The 17529-nt window shown below is 42.1% G+C and overlaps 1 protein-coding gene across 13 annotated transcripts in view; it reads right to left on the bottom strand.

Moving 5' to 3' along the window:
* The window catches only part of YEATS2 (YEATS domain containing 2), a 112155-nt gene that overhangs the window by 41269 nt on the left and 53357 nt on the right, over positions 1 to 17529 (bottom strand). For 9 of the 13 annotated variants that reach the window (XR_008524093.2, XM_054553060.2, XM_009239590.4 and 6 more), the window contains 5 exons: positions 16215 to 16457; positions 13883 to 14044; positions 11587 to 11690; positions 8941 to 9048; positions 8273 to 8455 (listed from right to left, as the gene is read on the bottom strand). Coding sequence is in view for 12 of the 13 variants with exons in the window: in XM_054553060.2 (XP_054409035.1) it covers positions 8273 to 8455; positions 8941 to 9048; positions 11587 to 11690; positions 13883 to 14044; positions 16215 to 16457 (800 nt within the window). In the remaining variant the exon portion in view is untranslated. The remainder of the gene's footprint in view (positions 1 to 8272; positions 8456 to 8940; positions 9049 to 11586; positions 11691 to 13882; positions 14045 to 16214; positions 16458 to 17529) is intronic. The other 4 variants (XM_063722363.1, XM_063722364.1, XM_054553059.2 and 1 more) reach the window with 1 other exon arrangement.

Raw genomic sequence — 17529 nt, 5'->3', positions numbered from 1 at the left:
GGATATGGGGGTATTGATTACTTAATTCTCTAAATATGTTACTGGAATTTTAGAGTATTTCTAAATTTTAAAATAAGATTATTTAGAAGGTAGAATGAAATGATAAACCATATGCAACTGATAGGAAGTTTTTTTTTTGTTTTTGTTTTTTTGTTTGTTTGTTTTTGAGACGGAGTCTCGCTCTGTCGCCCAGGCAGTGGCGCAATCTCGGCTCACTGCAAGCTCCGCCTCCCGGGTTCACGCCATTCTCCTGCCTCAGCCTCCCAAGTAGCTGGGACTACAGGCACCTGCCACCACACCCGGCTAATTTTTTGTATTTTTAGTAGAGACGGGGTTTCACCGTGTTAGCCAGGATGGTCTCGATCTCCTGACCTTGTGATCCACCTGCCTCGGCCTCCCAAAGTGCTGGGATTACAGGTGTGAGCCACCAAGCCCGGTTGGAAGTTTTAAATTAAAATATTACTATACCATACACGGTTTCTGTTCAAAGACTGTGAGTACAGTAAAATACATTTACCATGTAGTTGGATAATATAGCTGATGTAAAGAAAACAGTCCCTTGGCTGGGCACGGTGGCTCGCGCCTGTAATTCCAGCACTTTAGGAGGCCGAGGCGGGTGGATCACAAAGTCAAGAGATTGAGACTGTCCTGGTCAACATGGCGAAATCTCATCTCTACTAAAATTACAGGGAATTAGCTGGGCGTGGTGGCGGGCACCCCAGCTACTTGGGAGGCTGAGGCAGGAGAATCGCTTGAACCCGGGAGTCGGAGGCTGCAGTGAGCTGAGATCGTGCTACTGCACTCCAGCCTGGCGACAGAGCAAGACTCTGTCTAAAAAAATAAATAAAATGAAAAGAAAACAGTCCCTTAATCAAGTATTAAAAACTATAGCGTCAAAAAGAGGAAACAGTGTAGGTTTCGGTAAGCAGACAGATCTGGTTTCCCAGGTTAGTTATTTTTAGTTAGCAGCTAGGTAAGTTATTTAACCTGAGTTTTACCATCAGCCTCCTCATCTATAAAATATGGGTAACATTTACCCTTCAAATCATGAAGCAAAATGAGAACAAGTTTATAGGATGCCTAGCTAACATGACAGCTGTTGCTGCTCATCACAACACTTCAACTGAAGAATAATAATCCACAAGGTGATGTGGAGACCAGCAAAGGACAGACATTTGTGGCTGTCTTCCGCATTCGGCCAAGGCAGAGACCTTGATCTTAACCTCTGGATTCAGCAGGTGAAACAGAAATTAATCTTGAGTGAATTATACAACATGGGCATCTGCCTGCTGCTTTAAAATATTCCAGGGAGATAAATAAAGATGAGTAAAATGCTGGTAATTGTTAAAATTGGGTAACAGGCACGTGGGATTCATCACACTATTCTCCCTACTTTTCTGTATGTTTAAGAAAGGAGAGAAAAAAGAAGAAACAAAAGAATAAAAGAACCAATTTAAAAAAGCAAGTTAACCTAGAATGAAGACAAGAAATCACCCCCAGCTCCACTGGATTGGTTGAAACACCCCTTACTACCCACATCTACATCTCTGTTTTGTTGTTGTTTTTTGAGACGGAGTTTTGCTCTTGTTGCCCAGGCTGGAGCACAGTGGCGCGATCTCAGCTCACCGCAACCTCCGCCTCCCGGGTTCAAGCGATTCTCCTGCCTTTGCCTCCTGAGTAGCTGGGATTACGGGCACACGCCACCACACCTGGCTAATTTTGTATTTTTAGTAGAGACGGAGTTTCTCCATGCTGGTCGGGCTGATCTTGAACTCCCGACCTCAGGCGATCTACCTGTCTTGGCCTCCCAAAGTGCTGGGATTACAGGCGTGAGCAACCACACCCGGCCTTCATCTCTGTTCTAACTGCATGAACTTCATTCTGCAGGGGACCTGTAGAGTTTCTGTAGCCACAGAGCAGGGCAGGGTCATCCTCCCAGTGATGTGGAAATACGGAAACCCTTCTTACTGATCAAGAACTTTTCTGTATATTTACGAAAAGAAAAAAAAACCCTTCTTAATGTAGCAAAACTTTTTGTGGGTGTGGCAGAAACTGCTAGTTGAACCCCAATATCTATTATTTCCTTCTCCTCTCATAGTAACAGAGCCCCCAGTTTTCAGCTGGGGCAATGGCCACATGGAATCACAACTCTATTTCCCAGCCCTCCCAGACCTAGGCGTGGCCATTTGGTTTCTGGCTTAACGGAATGTGTGCAGAAGTGAGTGTGACTTCTGGGCTGTGTCTGCCCTCAGCTCTCCCTCCCCCTGCTCCCTTCCTGTTGGCAAGAAGTGTGAACGTGGAGGTATGAGATGAAGTGTTTTCTTAGTCCACAAGCTGAAAGCCACATTTTGAGAATGGCAGAGCAAAAAAAGAAAGGCAGGAATCTAGATTCTTGATGACTGTGCAAAAAATAAACTTACTTAAGGTTCTGGTGTTCAGATTTCTCTGTTGCAGTAGTTGAACTTTTCTCTAACTAAGATAGCAGTCTTCAAACCTCCCAAACATATCCAACTTAATAACCTATTTCACAAGTTAAATTACACAGAATCTACTTTCATGTTCCTAAACTAACAAAGAAAGCAAAGAACTTAGGGAAAACAATACACACATTTTTAGACCTACTTCAATTTCTTTCCCCACATTACATGCACCTGACTTGCTTTTCCTTTCTTGTGCCAAGTGCTTCAAAGTTTTCAAGATATGACATGTAATTTCTCCAAGAACCCGGTAAAACCTGGTATCCCGCCGGGCGTGGTGGCTCATGCCTGTAATCCCAGCACTCTGGGAGGCCGAGGCGGGCGGATCATTAGAGGTCAGGAGTTTGAGACTAGCGTGACGAACATGGTAAAACCCCATCTCTATTAAAAAATTAAAAAAAATGGCCGGGCACAATGGCTCACTCCTGTAATCTTAGCACTTCAGGAGGCCGAGGCGGGTGGATCACAAGGTCAGAAGTTTGAGACTAGCGTGGCCAACATAGTGAAACCCTGTCTCTACTAAAAATACAAAAAAATTAGCTAGGCATGGTGGTGGGCGCCTGTAATCCCAGCTACTTGGGAGGCTGAGTCAAGAGAATCGCTTGAACCCAAGAGGTGGACGTTGCAGTGAGCCGAGATGGCGCCACTGCTCTCCAGCCTGGGTGACAGTGCGAGACTCCAGCTCAAAAAAAAAAAAATTAGCTGGGCATGGTGGTGCGGGCCTGCGGTCCCAGCTAAGGCTGAAGTAGGAGTATAGCTTGAACCCAGGAGAAAGAGGTTGCAGTGAGTCAAGACTGCACCACTGCACTCCAGCCTGGGCAATGGAGCTAGACGCTGTCTCAAAACAGAAACAAAAACCTGGTATCCTAAATCAGCCACTGGAGGGCAGTCTTTACTAGCAGAGCTTACCCACCCTGTGCACACCGCCTGGGAGATGACCGTCACTACCTCCCCACCTTCCTTCTGGAAAACAGGAGAATGAGGAAATCTGCATTCTGTTGGGAAAAACTCTGCAGCTGATTATGCACACCATTAAGAAGGTATAAGGGCTCTTAAATAAGACTGTATTACCCAAAATTAGTTTATTTTTTAAAACAACATACTTTGGCCAGGCACAGTGGCTCATGCTTATAACCTCAACACTTTGGGAGGCTGAGGCAGGCAGACTGCTTGAGCCCAGAGTTCAAGACCAGCCTGGGAAACATAGTGAAAACCAGTCTCCACAAAATACAGAAAACAAAACAAAACAAAAAACCTAATCGGGTGTGGTGGCATCACCTGTAGTCCTGGGAGACTGAGGTGGGATTGCTGGAGCCCAGGGAGGCTGAGACTACAGTAAGTTATGATCATAAAACAAAACAAAACAAAAAAACCCACAACAGCAACAACCACCAAAAAACCACAACATATTTCAGCCTAGAGCCTGAACTCACCTACCGACTTTCCTCATTCTCTTCCCATTCAATAATTCTCTCTCTGTTGCTAATTTCCTACTAGCTTGAGAAAGCAGACGCCCATTGTTTTGTATTTGTTATACACTTAACTTCGATTCATGCTTTGATTAAATGTTTCTATTTCTGCCCTCCCTGTTTCCTACACATACCTGTGGCAAGTCAGAATTTACTTCAGCAAACTGAAGGGGAAGAGTCTGTATCTGAGATTTTTCCCTCCAGATATTAAAAAATATGGCTGTTTACAAGTTAAGTGCTCACTGATAACCATTACCATGGTACTTAGGCATGGATATGCCTGATATTCACATTAGTTACTATTTACTGAGCACCTGCTCTGTGCTAGGTAGGTCCTTCATATACAATCTCTAATTCTTCTACACCCTGAAAGACCACGTCTCAGAACCTGCACAGGTTACACCAGTAATGAGTGGCTGAGATCTGAGATTTGCAACAAGCTCTAACTGCAAAGCTCATGCTCCTTTTACTTTAACACACTGCTTCCTTCCCATATGGAACTACTTATTCCTCAGTTGTCCCTTTTCATGTCAAAGGCAGCACCTCTCCCCACTTTCAGGAAAAAGATCAGCTGTGTTTCTGTTGTCCCAAAGTTGTATGGAGGGTAAAACAGTGCCATTTTTTGCCACCCTCCTGTTTCCTGGCATACCTTTTTTTTTCTTTTTTTTAGACAGAGTCTTGCTCTATCTCCCAGGCTGGAGTACAGTGGCATCATCTCGGTTCACTGCAACCTTGACCTCCCAAGTTCAAACAATTCTCCTGCCTCAGCCTCCCAAGTAGCTGAGATTACAGATGCACACCACCATGTCTGGCTAATTTTTGTATTTTTAGTAGAGACAGGGTTTCACCATGTTGGCTAGGCTGGTCTCGAATTCCTGACCTCAGGTGATCTGCCCACCTCGGCCTCCCGAAGTGCTGGAATTACAGGCATGAACCACACACCCAGCCTGTTCTCTGGCATAGTTTCTAGGAATGCACTTCAGCAATAACCAGGAACAGTCTGTACTCGCAGACAGCTCCTTATCTCAACTGCTAATCATGGATTCCATTTCCTGGATAAACAGTGGCGTCATCTCATGCACTACTGCTTCTCTGCAGTTCTTTCACACTTTGCTGTGGTTTTTCTTTTTAGATGCCCTTAAACCATATTTAGGGCATTGTGGCACAGACCCACCTATCTCCTCCAACCTTACATTTACCATTAAGTAGGTGGCCATGTGACAAGTCAGTACAGTTGTTCAGCATCACTGGAGGGAGTAGATTGGCAATATGCAAAGCGGCAAAAAACGGAAAGTAACTTATCCAAGAGCTTCTAACATAAACAGCAATGCTAAGTTGATTCAAAGCAGAAATCGGCAAAACCACCACATATCCCTATGTGAAGCAAAACAGATTTTGAGGTACATATAGGACAAGCCTGAGTAGGAAGTTCAGATGACAATAACTGATTGACTAACGGATTTTGGCAGAATTCAAACCCTGAGGCCAGAACCACAGTGGGAGCACTAGGAAGCAGTTGGGGATGCCTGTCTTGTCATTCTGGCTACGAATGCCTCAAAGTCAAATGAGATGCTGTAGCACCATGATTCCTAAATCTGCTGCCTAAGTAGATGAATCAGCAGGGACACTTATTAAAAACCCAGATTCCCAGGGATCTCAAGAAGATTCCGATGCAGTAAGTTTGAGATGGTGGCCTAGGTAGCTATCAGCAGATGCTTCTTATAACCAGGTAAGTCTGAAGTAGTTAATAAACTCACAGATTTTAGAACCACCGACAACAATACGAATTTTTTTTTTTTTTTTGAGATGGAGTTTTGCTCTTCTTGCCCAGGCTGGAGTGCAATGGCAAGATCTCGTCTCACTGCAACCTCTGCCTGCCGGGGTCAAGCGACTCTCCTGCCTCAGCCTCCCGAGTAGCTGGGATTACAGGCGCCCACCACCACACCCAAGTAATTTTTTGTATTTTTAGTATAAACGGGGTTTCGCTATGTTGGCCAGGCTGGTCTCAAACTCCTGACCTCAGGCGATCCACTTGCCTTGACCTCCCAAAGTGCTGGAATTATAGGTGTGAGCCACTGCGACCAGCCCTCACTATGAATTTTTAACTTGATCCTAATCTCTATCTGGCATCTAAAATCTTTTTAGATTTTGGGCTATTCTTAAAACAATTCATTCTCCTTAGATAGGTAGGCTGGGTTTCAAGCTGAAAAACATCTATATGACATCTTTTTTTTTTTTTTTTTTTTTTGAGACAGAGTTTCACTCTTGTTGCCCAGGCTGGAGTGCAATGGTGCGATCTCGGCTCACTGCAACTTCTACCTCCCGTGTTCAAGCCATTCTCCTGCCTCAGCCTCCTGAGTAGCTGAGATTACAGGAACCCGACACCATGCCCAGCTAATTCTTGTATTTTTGGTAGAGACAGAGTTTCACCAAGTTGACCAGGCTGGTCTTCAACATCTGACCTCAGGTGATACGCACGCCTCAGCCTCTCAAAGTGCTGGGATTACGGGTGTAAGCCACCATGCCTGGCCATTCTTTTTTGTTTTTGTTTTTGATAGTCTCCCTCTGTCACCCAGGCTGAAATGCAGTGGCACAATCTTGGCTCACTGCAACCTCTGCCTCCTGGGTTCAAGTGATTCTCCTGCCTCACCCTCCCAAGTAGCTGGGATTACAGGTGCATGCCACCCACCACACTCGGTTTTTGTATTTTTAGTAGAGATGGGGTTTCACCACGTCGGACAGGCTGGTCTCAAACTCCTGAAGTGATCTGTCTGCCTTGGACTCCCAAAGTGTTAGGTGGCTCACAGGTGTGAGCCACCGCGCCCAGCCCATATAATATTCTTAATAGCTTTAGAGTATACCTGCCAAAAGTTGAGATAATTTAACCCCAATGTTCTGAAAGCATACCGAGGTTAGAGACAACCACTTTTCATTAGTTCTGGAATGGGGAGCTTGGAGTTAGCAGGCCTGACTTTAAACACTTTGTCATTTATTAGCTGTAATGCTCCCAAGGAAGCTGTTTAACCTCTGAGCCACAGTTTCCTCATTTGTAAAACAGGGATGAAAATCCCCAACCTCCAGGGTTGTGTGTGGATTATAGATAATGTATAAATACAAGCATGGCATATACAAAAGCACTCAATATTGATACCACAGTCATCTACCACATTAATGATGTTTTAGTCAATGACAGACTGCATATATAACAGTGGTCCCCTAAGATTATAGCACTGTATTTTTACAGTACCTTTTCTATGTTTAAATATGTTGAGATCCACAAATACTTATTGTTCTATTACAACTTCCTATAGTATTCAATAGTAACATGCCAAACAGGTTTACAGCCTAGGAGCAGTAGGCCACACCATACAGCCTAAGTCTGTAGTTAGCTGTTCTATCTGGATTTAAGTACACTGTGATGTTCACACAACAAAATCACCTAATGACACATGTCTCAGAATGTACCATCATCAGGTGATGCATGGCTACATTTCCAATTGATTCAGGAAAACATGGCTCTATGTGCTATTTTTTTTTAAATTTTTAAATTTTTATTTTTTTGAGATGGAGTCTTGCTCTGTCACCCAGGCTGGAGTGCAGTGGCGTAATCTCAGCTCACCGCAACCTCTGCCTCCCGGGTTCAAGCGATTCTCCTGCCTCAGTCTCCCGAGTAGCTGGAATTACAGGCATGTGCCACCACACCCAGCTAATTTTGTATTTTTAGTAGAGACGGGGTTTCTCCATGTTGGTCAGGCTGGTCTCGAACTCCCAACTTCAGGTAATCTGCCCACCTCAGCCTCCTAAAGTGCTGGGATTACAGGCGTGAGCCACCATGCCCGGCCTCTATGTGCTATTTTAACATTCTCTCAATACATTAATTCCCCTGTACCTCCAAATTATAAAAAAAGAACTCTACAGAAAGCTAAGAATCATTAAATAGGTAACAGCCCAAACATCAGAGGTATAAACTACAGCATTCTCCTACCAGAAATAAACAAGTCAACAGCGGATACCTTTTAGAGATGAATCAAGTAGAAAGCTGTGCCCATGAGTCAGCTCTGCCTCCACTGCCAGAGACAGCAGTGTTCCCCTGCCTCTTGGACCATTCCGGGATCCTTTGTAATACATAACCCAGCTCTTGCCAACGATTACTACAGGAGTAGAAGACTTTCACACCAACAGCCTTGTTTTTCCAACTGGGCTTTCACCCACAGGTTCTTATGGGATTAGCAACCCTGTCACCCTGAATCTTTTCAGCACTTGTCAATTATTTAGGCAAACAACATCATTTACAAGTGAACTTTCCCATCTCTACCCAACACAAACCTTGGAGGGCTGAACCTTTGTTGACTGGGCAATCCCTTCTCCAGTAGTTATGACCTGTTTTTGAGGGGACACAGCTATCATGTGACCCCCTTTCACAGTCACATACTGCGGCAGTGGTGACTGGCTAGCAGCTCCTGTTGCGGGCACGTGAGGGGCTTCACCAGGTTCCTGTTTGATGATCACCTTGCGACAAAAATGATAATGACACTGAATAAACATCCATAAACATCCCATTTTATAAAGCTGCTAATATCTGACTCTTTTCCGTTTGCAGGGATTAATGAATTGATGAAACTTGATACATAAAGAATGACTCCACCAGAAGGGTAAATATACATACTGCTTAAATACAGTCCATACCAGCTATTAAAGGGACCAAAAGTAGGATCTGAACTTGATCCTGTGCTCCTGTAATAACACAGTCACTTGTTTTAGAGACTGTGGCAAATGACAGCAGACAGAAACAAACACGCTGTGCTCCATGAATCCCCATCTTGCTGGACTCCAAGCGCTGCCCTGAGGACATCATTAAATACATGGAAGCACGTCTCAGAATGAGGAGTTGAGACCCACTAAAAAGTAACATGTTGTAGGGGTAGTGGCAATGAACTCCAGCATGCCACAAAAAGTATTATGACTTGTGGGACAATGCCCTAATACATACTCACTTTTGTGAAAGCTCCAAGTCCTCCTGTTATAGGTTTGGGGCTTTGAACCTTAGGGTGACTCCCAATTGGGCAAAGAGGTGGCATAGATGCAAACAAAGAATCCTCCTGCTGTGTGTGTAAAAATACATATTTTACAATCAGGAGAAATGGGTGATTTCAGATATCTAGTCACTTATATTTAATACAAACCTGTGACATTCTCTAGCAATATAAAGAAACAAAAAGACTGGGTGGGCGCGGTGGCTCACGCCTGTAATCCCAGCACTTTGGGAGGCAGAGGTGGGTGGATCGCCTGAGGTCGGGAGTTCAAGACCAGCCTGACCAACACGGAGAAACCCTGTCTCTACTAAAAATACAAAATTAGCCGGGGGTGGTGGCGGGTGCCTGTAATCCCAGCTACTTGGGAGGCTGAGGCAGTAGAATCACTTGAACCAGGAGGCAGAGGTTGCAGTGAGCCGAGATCACGCCACTGCACTCCAGCCTGGGCGACAAGAGCAAAACTCCGACAAAAAAAAGAAAGAAAGAAAAAAAACCTAGAATTCCTTGGGGTCTTCCAAGCCTCTACACCTGCATTTTAATATTGTTTTAGAAAACAAATGCAAAGAAAAGCTGTAACTTGGCAAGAATCCACTCATCTGTGTCCTGCTGTACACTGGAAAGACTTCTAACTTACTACCCCTAACATTTGGTTGACTTTATTGGTCTTCCCCGATAGTTGGTAAACCACTAAAGGACAGGGACTGTATTTAATTTTATATCCCTGGAGCCTAGGCACTAAATAAATAAATGAAAGAAACGGGCAGCTGCAATGTTTCAGTATATACTCTCTTTTAAAAGTACTCACAACTGATTTGCAAAATTTACTCAATGAACACCTAGAATACAAAGGAAAATTTTTCAATAAAAACTTAAAAAACAAACAAAACAAAAAACTTGAATAATCTAGCACAGGCAAAGACAACAAAAGTCAACATTCAAAACTTCTGTAGTTCTGGCCGGGCGCAGTGGCTCAACGCCTGTAATTCCAGCACTTTGGGAGGCTGAGGCGGGCAGATTACCTGAGGTCGGGAGTTCGAGACCAGCCTGACCAACGTGGAGAAACCCCGTCTCTACTAAAAATACAAAATTAGCCGGGCATGGTGGCGCATGCCTGTAATCCCAGCTACTTGGGAGACTGAGGCAGCAGAATGGCTTGAACTCAGGAGGCAGGAGGTTGCAGTGAGCCAACATTGCACCACTGCACTCCAGCCTTGGCAACGAGAGCGAAACTCCGTCTCAAAAAAAAAAAAAAAAAAAAAAAAACTCCTGTAGTTTCTCTTTAATTCTCAAACACAAAATGCAAATCTCAGAGGTAATCTGTCAAAATCTGGAAATGAAGAACACTTCTAGGCTGTAAAGTAAAATGATCACCAACAAACAACAAAAATTAAACCAGCAGAGTTAAGACTTTCAAGATTACTATAATTCAGACATTCATATAACAGTGCCAACACACTGCACAGAATTTAGAGAACAGCCTCGCCTTGGACCAGGAAGTCATTCAATATCATCATTAGTGTCTAAATAAAAGAAATGCTGTGTCAGGCACCAGTCATTTGACTGGAACAGGTCAGATCATATTTGGAGTTGTAAATTTTAAAGGACTGCTTACCCAGAAAAAGGGGAGCAGGGGAGAGACTCTGTGGAGGTAAGCATTATTTTCAAATAACTAAACGGTTAACACATGGAAAAGGAAACACTGATGCTCCCCGACTTAGGATGGGGTTACGTCTGAGAAACTCGTAAGGGGAAAACATCATAGGCCAAAAGTGCATTTTTGACTTCCTACATTTTCACCGTATGGTGGGTTTATCTGAATATAACCCCAGCATAAGCTGAGGGCTCACTAAACGCATATTGCTTTTGCACCAGGGTAAAGTCGAAAAATCGTTAAGTTGGACCACTGTAAGTTGGGAGCCATTTGTATATTTACTTCTTCGTGGTGCAAATATAGGAATGTGCTGTCAGATGAATGTTTTTATATTTTTAAATTTTTATTTTTATTTTTTATGGGTTAAGGAGCAGAAAGTTTAATAAGCAAAAGAAAGGGGAGAGGACAGCAGCTCTCTGTTGCGAGAGAGAGAGAGGTGTCCAAACGGGAAGAGGTCAGATGAGTATTTTTATAAGGAAATATTTTTAACAAACTTTTCAAATAAGTAAATAAATAATCTTACCACAGTAAGTTTTTAAATTGATACTGGGTGACTATTTGACACAAGTGTTGTGAAGCATTTGTGACACTATGAAAAGATCCAAGTGAGGTAGTAAAGTCTGCAGTAGATCCAAGTAAGTTAGTAAAGTCTGGGGGTAGTAAAGTCTAGAGACACTTAACAGCTTGAAGATTCCATTTTATGAAATTTGCATCATCAACTGACACATTCTTGCTGAGGGTGAACATACTATGTTCAGAAACTGGCAAAGTGGCTGGGTGCAGCTCATGCCTGTAACCGCAGCACCTTGGTAGGTGAGGTGGGAGATCTCTTGAGGCCAGGAGTTCAATACAGCCTGGTTAATATGGGGAGACCCCATCTCCATTTGAAAAATTATTTTTTAAAAATGAAAAGAAAAAGAAGCTAGCAAAGTGTAATAACGTAGTAAGAATGTTACCTTGACAGTAGATGTTACAAAACTACTTCCATGAATTTTAGGAACAGGGGAACCTGTTCCTTGGGAGACCTGAGAAGCCGTGGAGATCTTGTTTGTAGGACTTCCTGATAAGCAAGGCACAATTAAAAGTAAAATATAAACAAAGTAAAATTTACAAAATGTAATTGTAAAGCATTTCCACCATCCTCCCCTCTTTCCCACTATTTATTTTTCACGTTTAAGGGTTGAAAACTCATTGTTAAGGCTGAAACTAGTATGGAAAAAAACCCTTAAGGACCCATCCCTGTGAAGCTGATATCATGCTCAACCTGAAGAAGGTAAGAAGCTGGTAAGGACATGCAGAAGAGTAAGTAGTAAAGTCACTTGTTTTAGACTACTCCGTGTACAATAAACAGTAGCATATTCTTGTATATTCTACTCCTTATACAATAAAAGACACTATAACATATTCTACTTGTATGTTCTGCTCCTCATACAATAAGACACTACAACATAATGATACTGTTTAACAAATGTGCCAGAATATATGCATTCTGCTAGCTTCTTCAAAGTAATTTCACCAGAAAGTTACGCCTATTCCAAAATGCTGCCAACATTATTATTACTATTATTTTTTTTCCTGAGACGGAGTCTCACTCTGTCACCCAGGGTGGAGTGCAGTGGCCTGATCTCAGCTCACTGCAACCTCCACCTACCGGGTTCAAGTGATTCTCCCACCTCAGCCTCCCCAGTAGCTGGGACTACAGGCGTGCGCCACCACACCTGGCTAATTTTTGTATTTTTAGTGGAGACGGGTTTCGCCATGTTGGCCAGGCTGATCTCGAACTCCTGACCTCAGGTGATCCACCCACCTTGGCCTCCCAAAGTGCTGGGATTATGGGCATGAGCCACCACGCCTGGCCAACATTAAACATTTTATACTCCATTTGTACAACTGCCTTTAGAGTCTGAAAAAAATTTAGTCATAGTATCTATAGTCAACAAGTCAAGACCCCAAATAGTATTTAATCATTTATTCCATTTACCAAATTTGCCTCCAAAGACTTCTGGCTGATTCCTAAAACAAAATATCATGAAATAACACCTATTTGGCATCCCTAAGTATGTTCGAAAGGTACTGGGTAAGCCTTGAACACAGTAATTTTTAAGGGCATTCCACAATTATAATCATTATTAAAATTTAGCCTTTCCAAAAAAAAAAAAAAACTGCTTGGAAAAGCCCAACATATACTCATGTGTTAAATTCAATAGGTTAAACAAATAACAAAAAAATCAGTCTCATTATATTATAATCATCCCTTTTATTTCATTTATTTATCTTCTATTTCTCTTAATTAGAAGTGAAAACTTCAGGGAAGTTTATAGTTAGGAGCGTCTGTTTAAATACAGGTTGAATGGGCCAGGCGTGGTGGCTCACGCCTGTAAATCCAGCACTTTGGGAGGCTGAGACGGGTGAACTGGAGTTTGAGACCAGAATGGCCAACATGGTGAAACCCCATCTCCACTAAAAACACAAAAGTTAGCTGAGTGTGGTGGCGCATGCCTGTAATTCCAGCTACATGGGAGGCTGAGGCAGGAGAATTGCTTGAACCCAGTAGGTGGAGGTTGCAGTGAGCCGAGATCACGCCACTGCACTCCAGCTTGGGTGAAAGAGAAAGACTCTGTCTCAATAAATACATTAATTAATTAATAATAAATACAGGTTAACTGAAGGGAATAAATAAAATAATGTTAGAGAAAGCATTTCAAAAAAACCTAAAAAGCATGACATAGTTGCATGGGATTACAGTGAGGAACACGGTGAACCCAAGGATGACTTTTTCCTATTAGAGTTCTCTTTAAAACTGCAGGTTTCAATTTCCTCTCCCACAAGCACAATGGGTGTTCCTTGAAGAAAATAATATCATTTTTTTATTTGACTGGGGGGAACTGTATGTGGCCCACAAGGTTAGCAAAAGCTTCTTTGGAAGAGGTAGTAACCACATTGCTTACAGTCCCCAAAGAGTAAGTCTTCCAAATGAAAACAAAATCAACTATTCTTTTAAGAACATTCATTATGGCTTATTTTGAATTTTTAGAAATTAAAAGAAAACTCAAGTAAATTCTAAAAAATGCAACTTTTACAGAGTAAATCTCCCCTCAGAGGAACAGTATTGGCTTTCCTTTTACGTATTCTCGCTTCTCGTTTATGGGAGATTTCATTCTCCAATTATATGGCTACCAAGTCATGGCAGGATTACATTTTTAATAAAAGATCAAACCCTTTAGATGGTACAAATATGGATCTAATACACACCTGTACTGGGAGTGGTGGCTCCAATCACCTGCCCCGGCTGCTTGTCCATGATAACATAAGGATTATTAATAACAGAGCCGGCAGTGCCTTGCTTCACGTGGACTGGAGTGGAAGTCGGAGTTCGAGGCAATGGTGATGGGCTTGGAGTTGATATTGGGGAACCTTATTAATTAAAAAGAGAGAATACAAACAAAATACACATATTCAACTCACGTAAGAAGATGTTGAGGACAAGGAAGAAGGTCAGTGCCACCAGGACAAAGGTAACAAATTGGGAAAATAAAATGGAACTGCGTGCTCCCGGTACTGAGCAGCAACAGAGGTACAGGGGAGGCAGAGGATGTATGTTTCATGCTCTGCATCCTTATCCATGGACCAACAGCATCAGTATCATTGAGGAAATTGTAAGAAACAGATTTTATGGTCCCATCCTTGACCTACTAAACATAAATCTCACTTCAACAAGATCTCCTGGTATGCACCTTTATAGTTCAGAAAGCAGTGCTTTACACAGCAGTGTGAAACTGCTGAACCTTTTTTTGTAACTGCTGAATCTTGATATGATAAATCTTTTAACACCATAGGCAGGCTTTTATAGTACTGGTTATACTCGAAGACATTAAAATTAGACACCGGGCATGAGACACCGGGCGCGGCGGCTCATGCTTGTAATCCCAGCACTTTGGGAGGCCGAGGCAGGCGGATCACCTGAGGTTGTGAGTTCGAGACCAGCCTGACCAACATGGAGAAACCCTGTCTCTACTAAAAATACAAAATTAGCTGGGTGTGGTGGCGCATGCCTGTAATCCCAGCTCCTCGAGAGGCTGAGGCAGGAGAATTGCTTGAACCCGGGTGGCGGAGGTTATAGTGAGCCAAGATTGTGCCATTGCACTCCAGCCTGGGCAACAAGAGCAAAACTCTGTCTCAAAAAAAAAAAAAAAAGAAAGAAAGAAAGGAAGAAAATCAGTAAGTAAACAGCTAGATTTAAGAACCTGGTGTCTTGTTTTGAATAGGAAAATATGAAATTCACCTACCCAGAGCAAAAGTCTCTGTCAATACTATGTCACAGTCATAACCCAGAAAGATTCGTGTTCCCGCAAAATACTCTCAAAAATTACTGACAGTTAAACATCCTCTACTGTCTTTTATTGATCAAACTTGTCATCCATGAATTTCTCTAAACTTCAAATCAATTTACATGTTCAGCCTATTCCACCTCTGAAGTAGCAAGTTTCAAAATTTTTCTACCTGGTAGGTAAAATTGCCTACCAATGGCAGGGCACAGTGGCTCACACCTGTAACCCGAGCACTTTGGGAGGCCGAGGTGGGTGGATCACCTGTGGTCAGGAGTTCAAGACCAGCCTGGCCAATATGGTGAAACTCCGTCTCTACTAAAAATATAAAATTAGCTGGGAGTGGTGGCGCGTGCTTGTAGTCCCAGCTACTTGGGAGGCTGAGCCAGGGGAATCGCTTGAACCTGAGACAGGTGGAGGCTGCAGTGAGCCGAGATCGCGCCATTGCACTCCAGCCTGGGTGACAAGAATGAAACTCCGTCTCAAAAAAAAAAAAAATTGCCTACCAATTAGAAGCTATTTATCTCTCATCAAAGATTTGGATCCTATTTCTGCTTAGCTGTCTACTTATAACACCAAACATTCCTTTTTTCCCCCCCTTCATTTAAGTATTGTACAGAAGTCCTCATACTTCCTGGATATTTTCAATTGCCTTTTAACAAACATGTTTTGTTCTAAGGTGGAATAGTCAAAACCACAAAGTATATATTCCTACTAAATTTTACGTAACATAATGCGAAACTGTCACAAGGCAAAAGATAATCCAACCTTAGTGAAAAAGATGACTCAGGACTACCTACTGACAATAGGAATGAATAATTTTCTGGTGTGGTTACAGACAGAACAAAGCATTTCAATTCCCAACCAACTCTAACCCTTAAAATTTAACTCCATGCCAAAGGCCTCTAAATTTGTTCTATTACTAGTCACTGTGGTTTCCATGTATATAATCCCCAAACATGATTCCTATACCTTAGTTTCAGCCATATATCCTAGCAAACATTTTACCTGTGCTGATTCTAGGAGACAAAAATTTGACCATTTGAGTTTCATTTATCTCCTCCATTCATTTCCATATGAATGAGCTTTGTTTTTGCCTTGTGACAGCTTTGCCAATCAAGTGATAAACTTCCTTTTGTTAAACAAACACTGCTTAGAAGAACTTAAGAGAAAAAAAGCCACAGTATTTTGTTTTGTTGTTCCAACAATTTTAACATACAGTCAACTCCATATACACTGTCTTCAACACATCTGCATACCTGACACAATCTTGCAGCTCATGGTGATGGGCTGGAAGGATTTTCCAGGTGACTCAGGATTAGGAACCTGACTTTGTGGCACAATTTTGCAGCTTGATGCTATTGGCTGGAAAGCTGAATTGCCATGAGAACAAAAGGTAACTTTCTGGGATGTTGTCATTTTGGTGGGTGTTCTTTCCAATGAAGATGGCAAAGCATAAAACGGAGTGTGCCGTTCAGCTTCAGTGTTAGCCGGGAATCCTGCTTGAGATGAAACAGGCAAATGGCAAGTCATCAATCGCTTTGAAATAAAACCTTACCATTGTGGAAAAAGAATAAAAATGCATTATTTTAACACCCATTTTAAACCATGTACTGGTAGCAAAATAAATTCAATCAATCATCCCTTCATATTTTTGGTGAAAAATATATATGCTTAGAATAATGTTTAAAGTGCTTTTTTAAAGAAATTTGAAAACATTATTAACTATAAACCATATATAACATAAAAAGAACGAAAATTCTTATGTTCCTCCGTTTTTTAATATATAAACTGAAAAACTGTTTAGAGAAGAAAAAATCTTAAAAAGAAAGCATTCACTAAATCTAATGATATCCTCCTATCTTATTTATTTATTTTTGAGACATTGTTTCACTCGTCGCCCAGTCTAGAGTGCAGTGGTGTGATCTCAGCTCACTGCTACCTCCGCCTCCCGGGTTCAAGCAATTCTCGTGCCTCAGCCTCCGGAGTAGCTGGGATTACAGGTATGCACCACCATGCCTGGCTAATTTTTGTATTTTTAGTAGAGACGGGGGTTTCGCCATGTTGGCCAGGCTGGTCTTGAACTCCTGACCTCAGGTGATCTGACGGTCTCAGCCTCCCAAAAGGCTGGGAATTACAGGCATGAGCCACCGCTCCCGGCCCCTCTCCTATCTTATTAAATGCCTATAAAAATCTAAAGAGGAATAAAATTGAGATTTTATAAAAGAACTATAATACTAACATCACATTAAAATATAGGCTTAGAAATAAAACATTTAAGATCAATTGTATATCTTTCATGCTTATATATGGGAACATTTAAATATGTATTTATACATTTACATATTTGTTAAATTTAAAAATGGCATGGTCAAAATACATTGTTGGTGATGAATCTTTTTTTAAGTAAAATCAGGTATTTAATATTCAAGTTTCTTGCTCGCACAATCAGAAGCTGAACTATAAAGTCTTCCTGTAATACATTATAAGGAATTATCAAGTGATAAAAATCTGTTTTAGGCCAGGCATGGTGGGTCATGCCTGCAATCCCAGCACTTTGGGAGGTCAAGGTGG

This window comes from Pongo abelii, chromosome 2 (genome assembly GCF_028885655.2).
Source record: "Pongo abelii isolate AG06213 chromosome 2, NHGRI_mPonAbe1-v2.0_pri, whole genome shotgun sequence".
Lineage (NCBI taxonomy): Eukaryota > Metazoa > Chordata > Mammalia > Primates > Hominidae > Pongo > Pongo abelii.
This window is presented reverse-complemented; position numbering and strand designations above follow the sequence as displayed.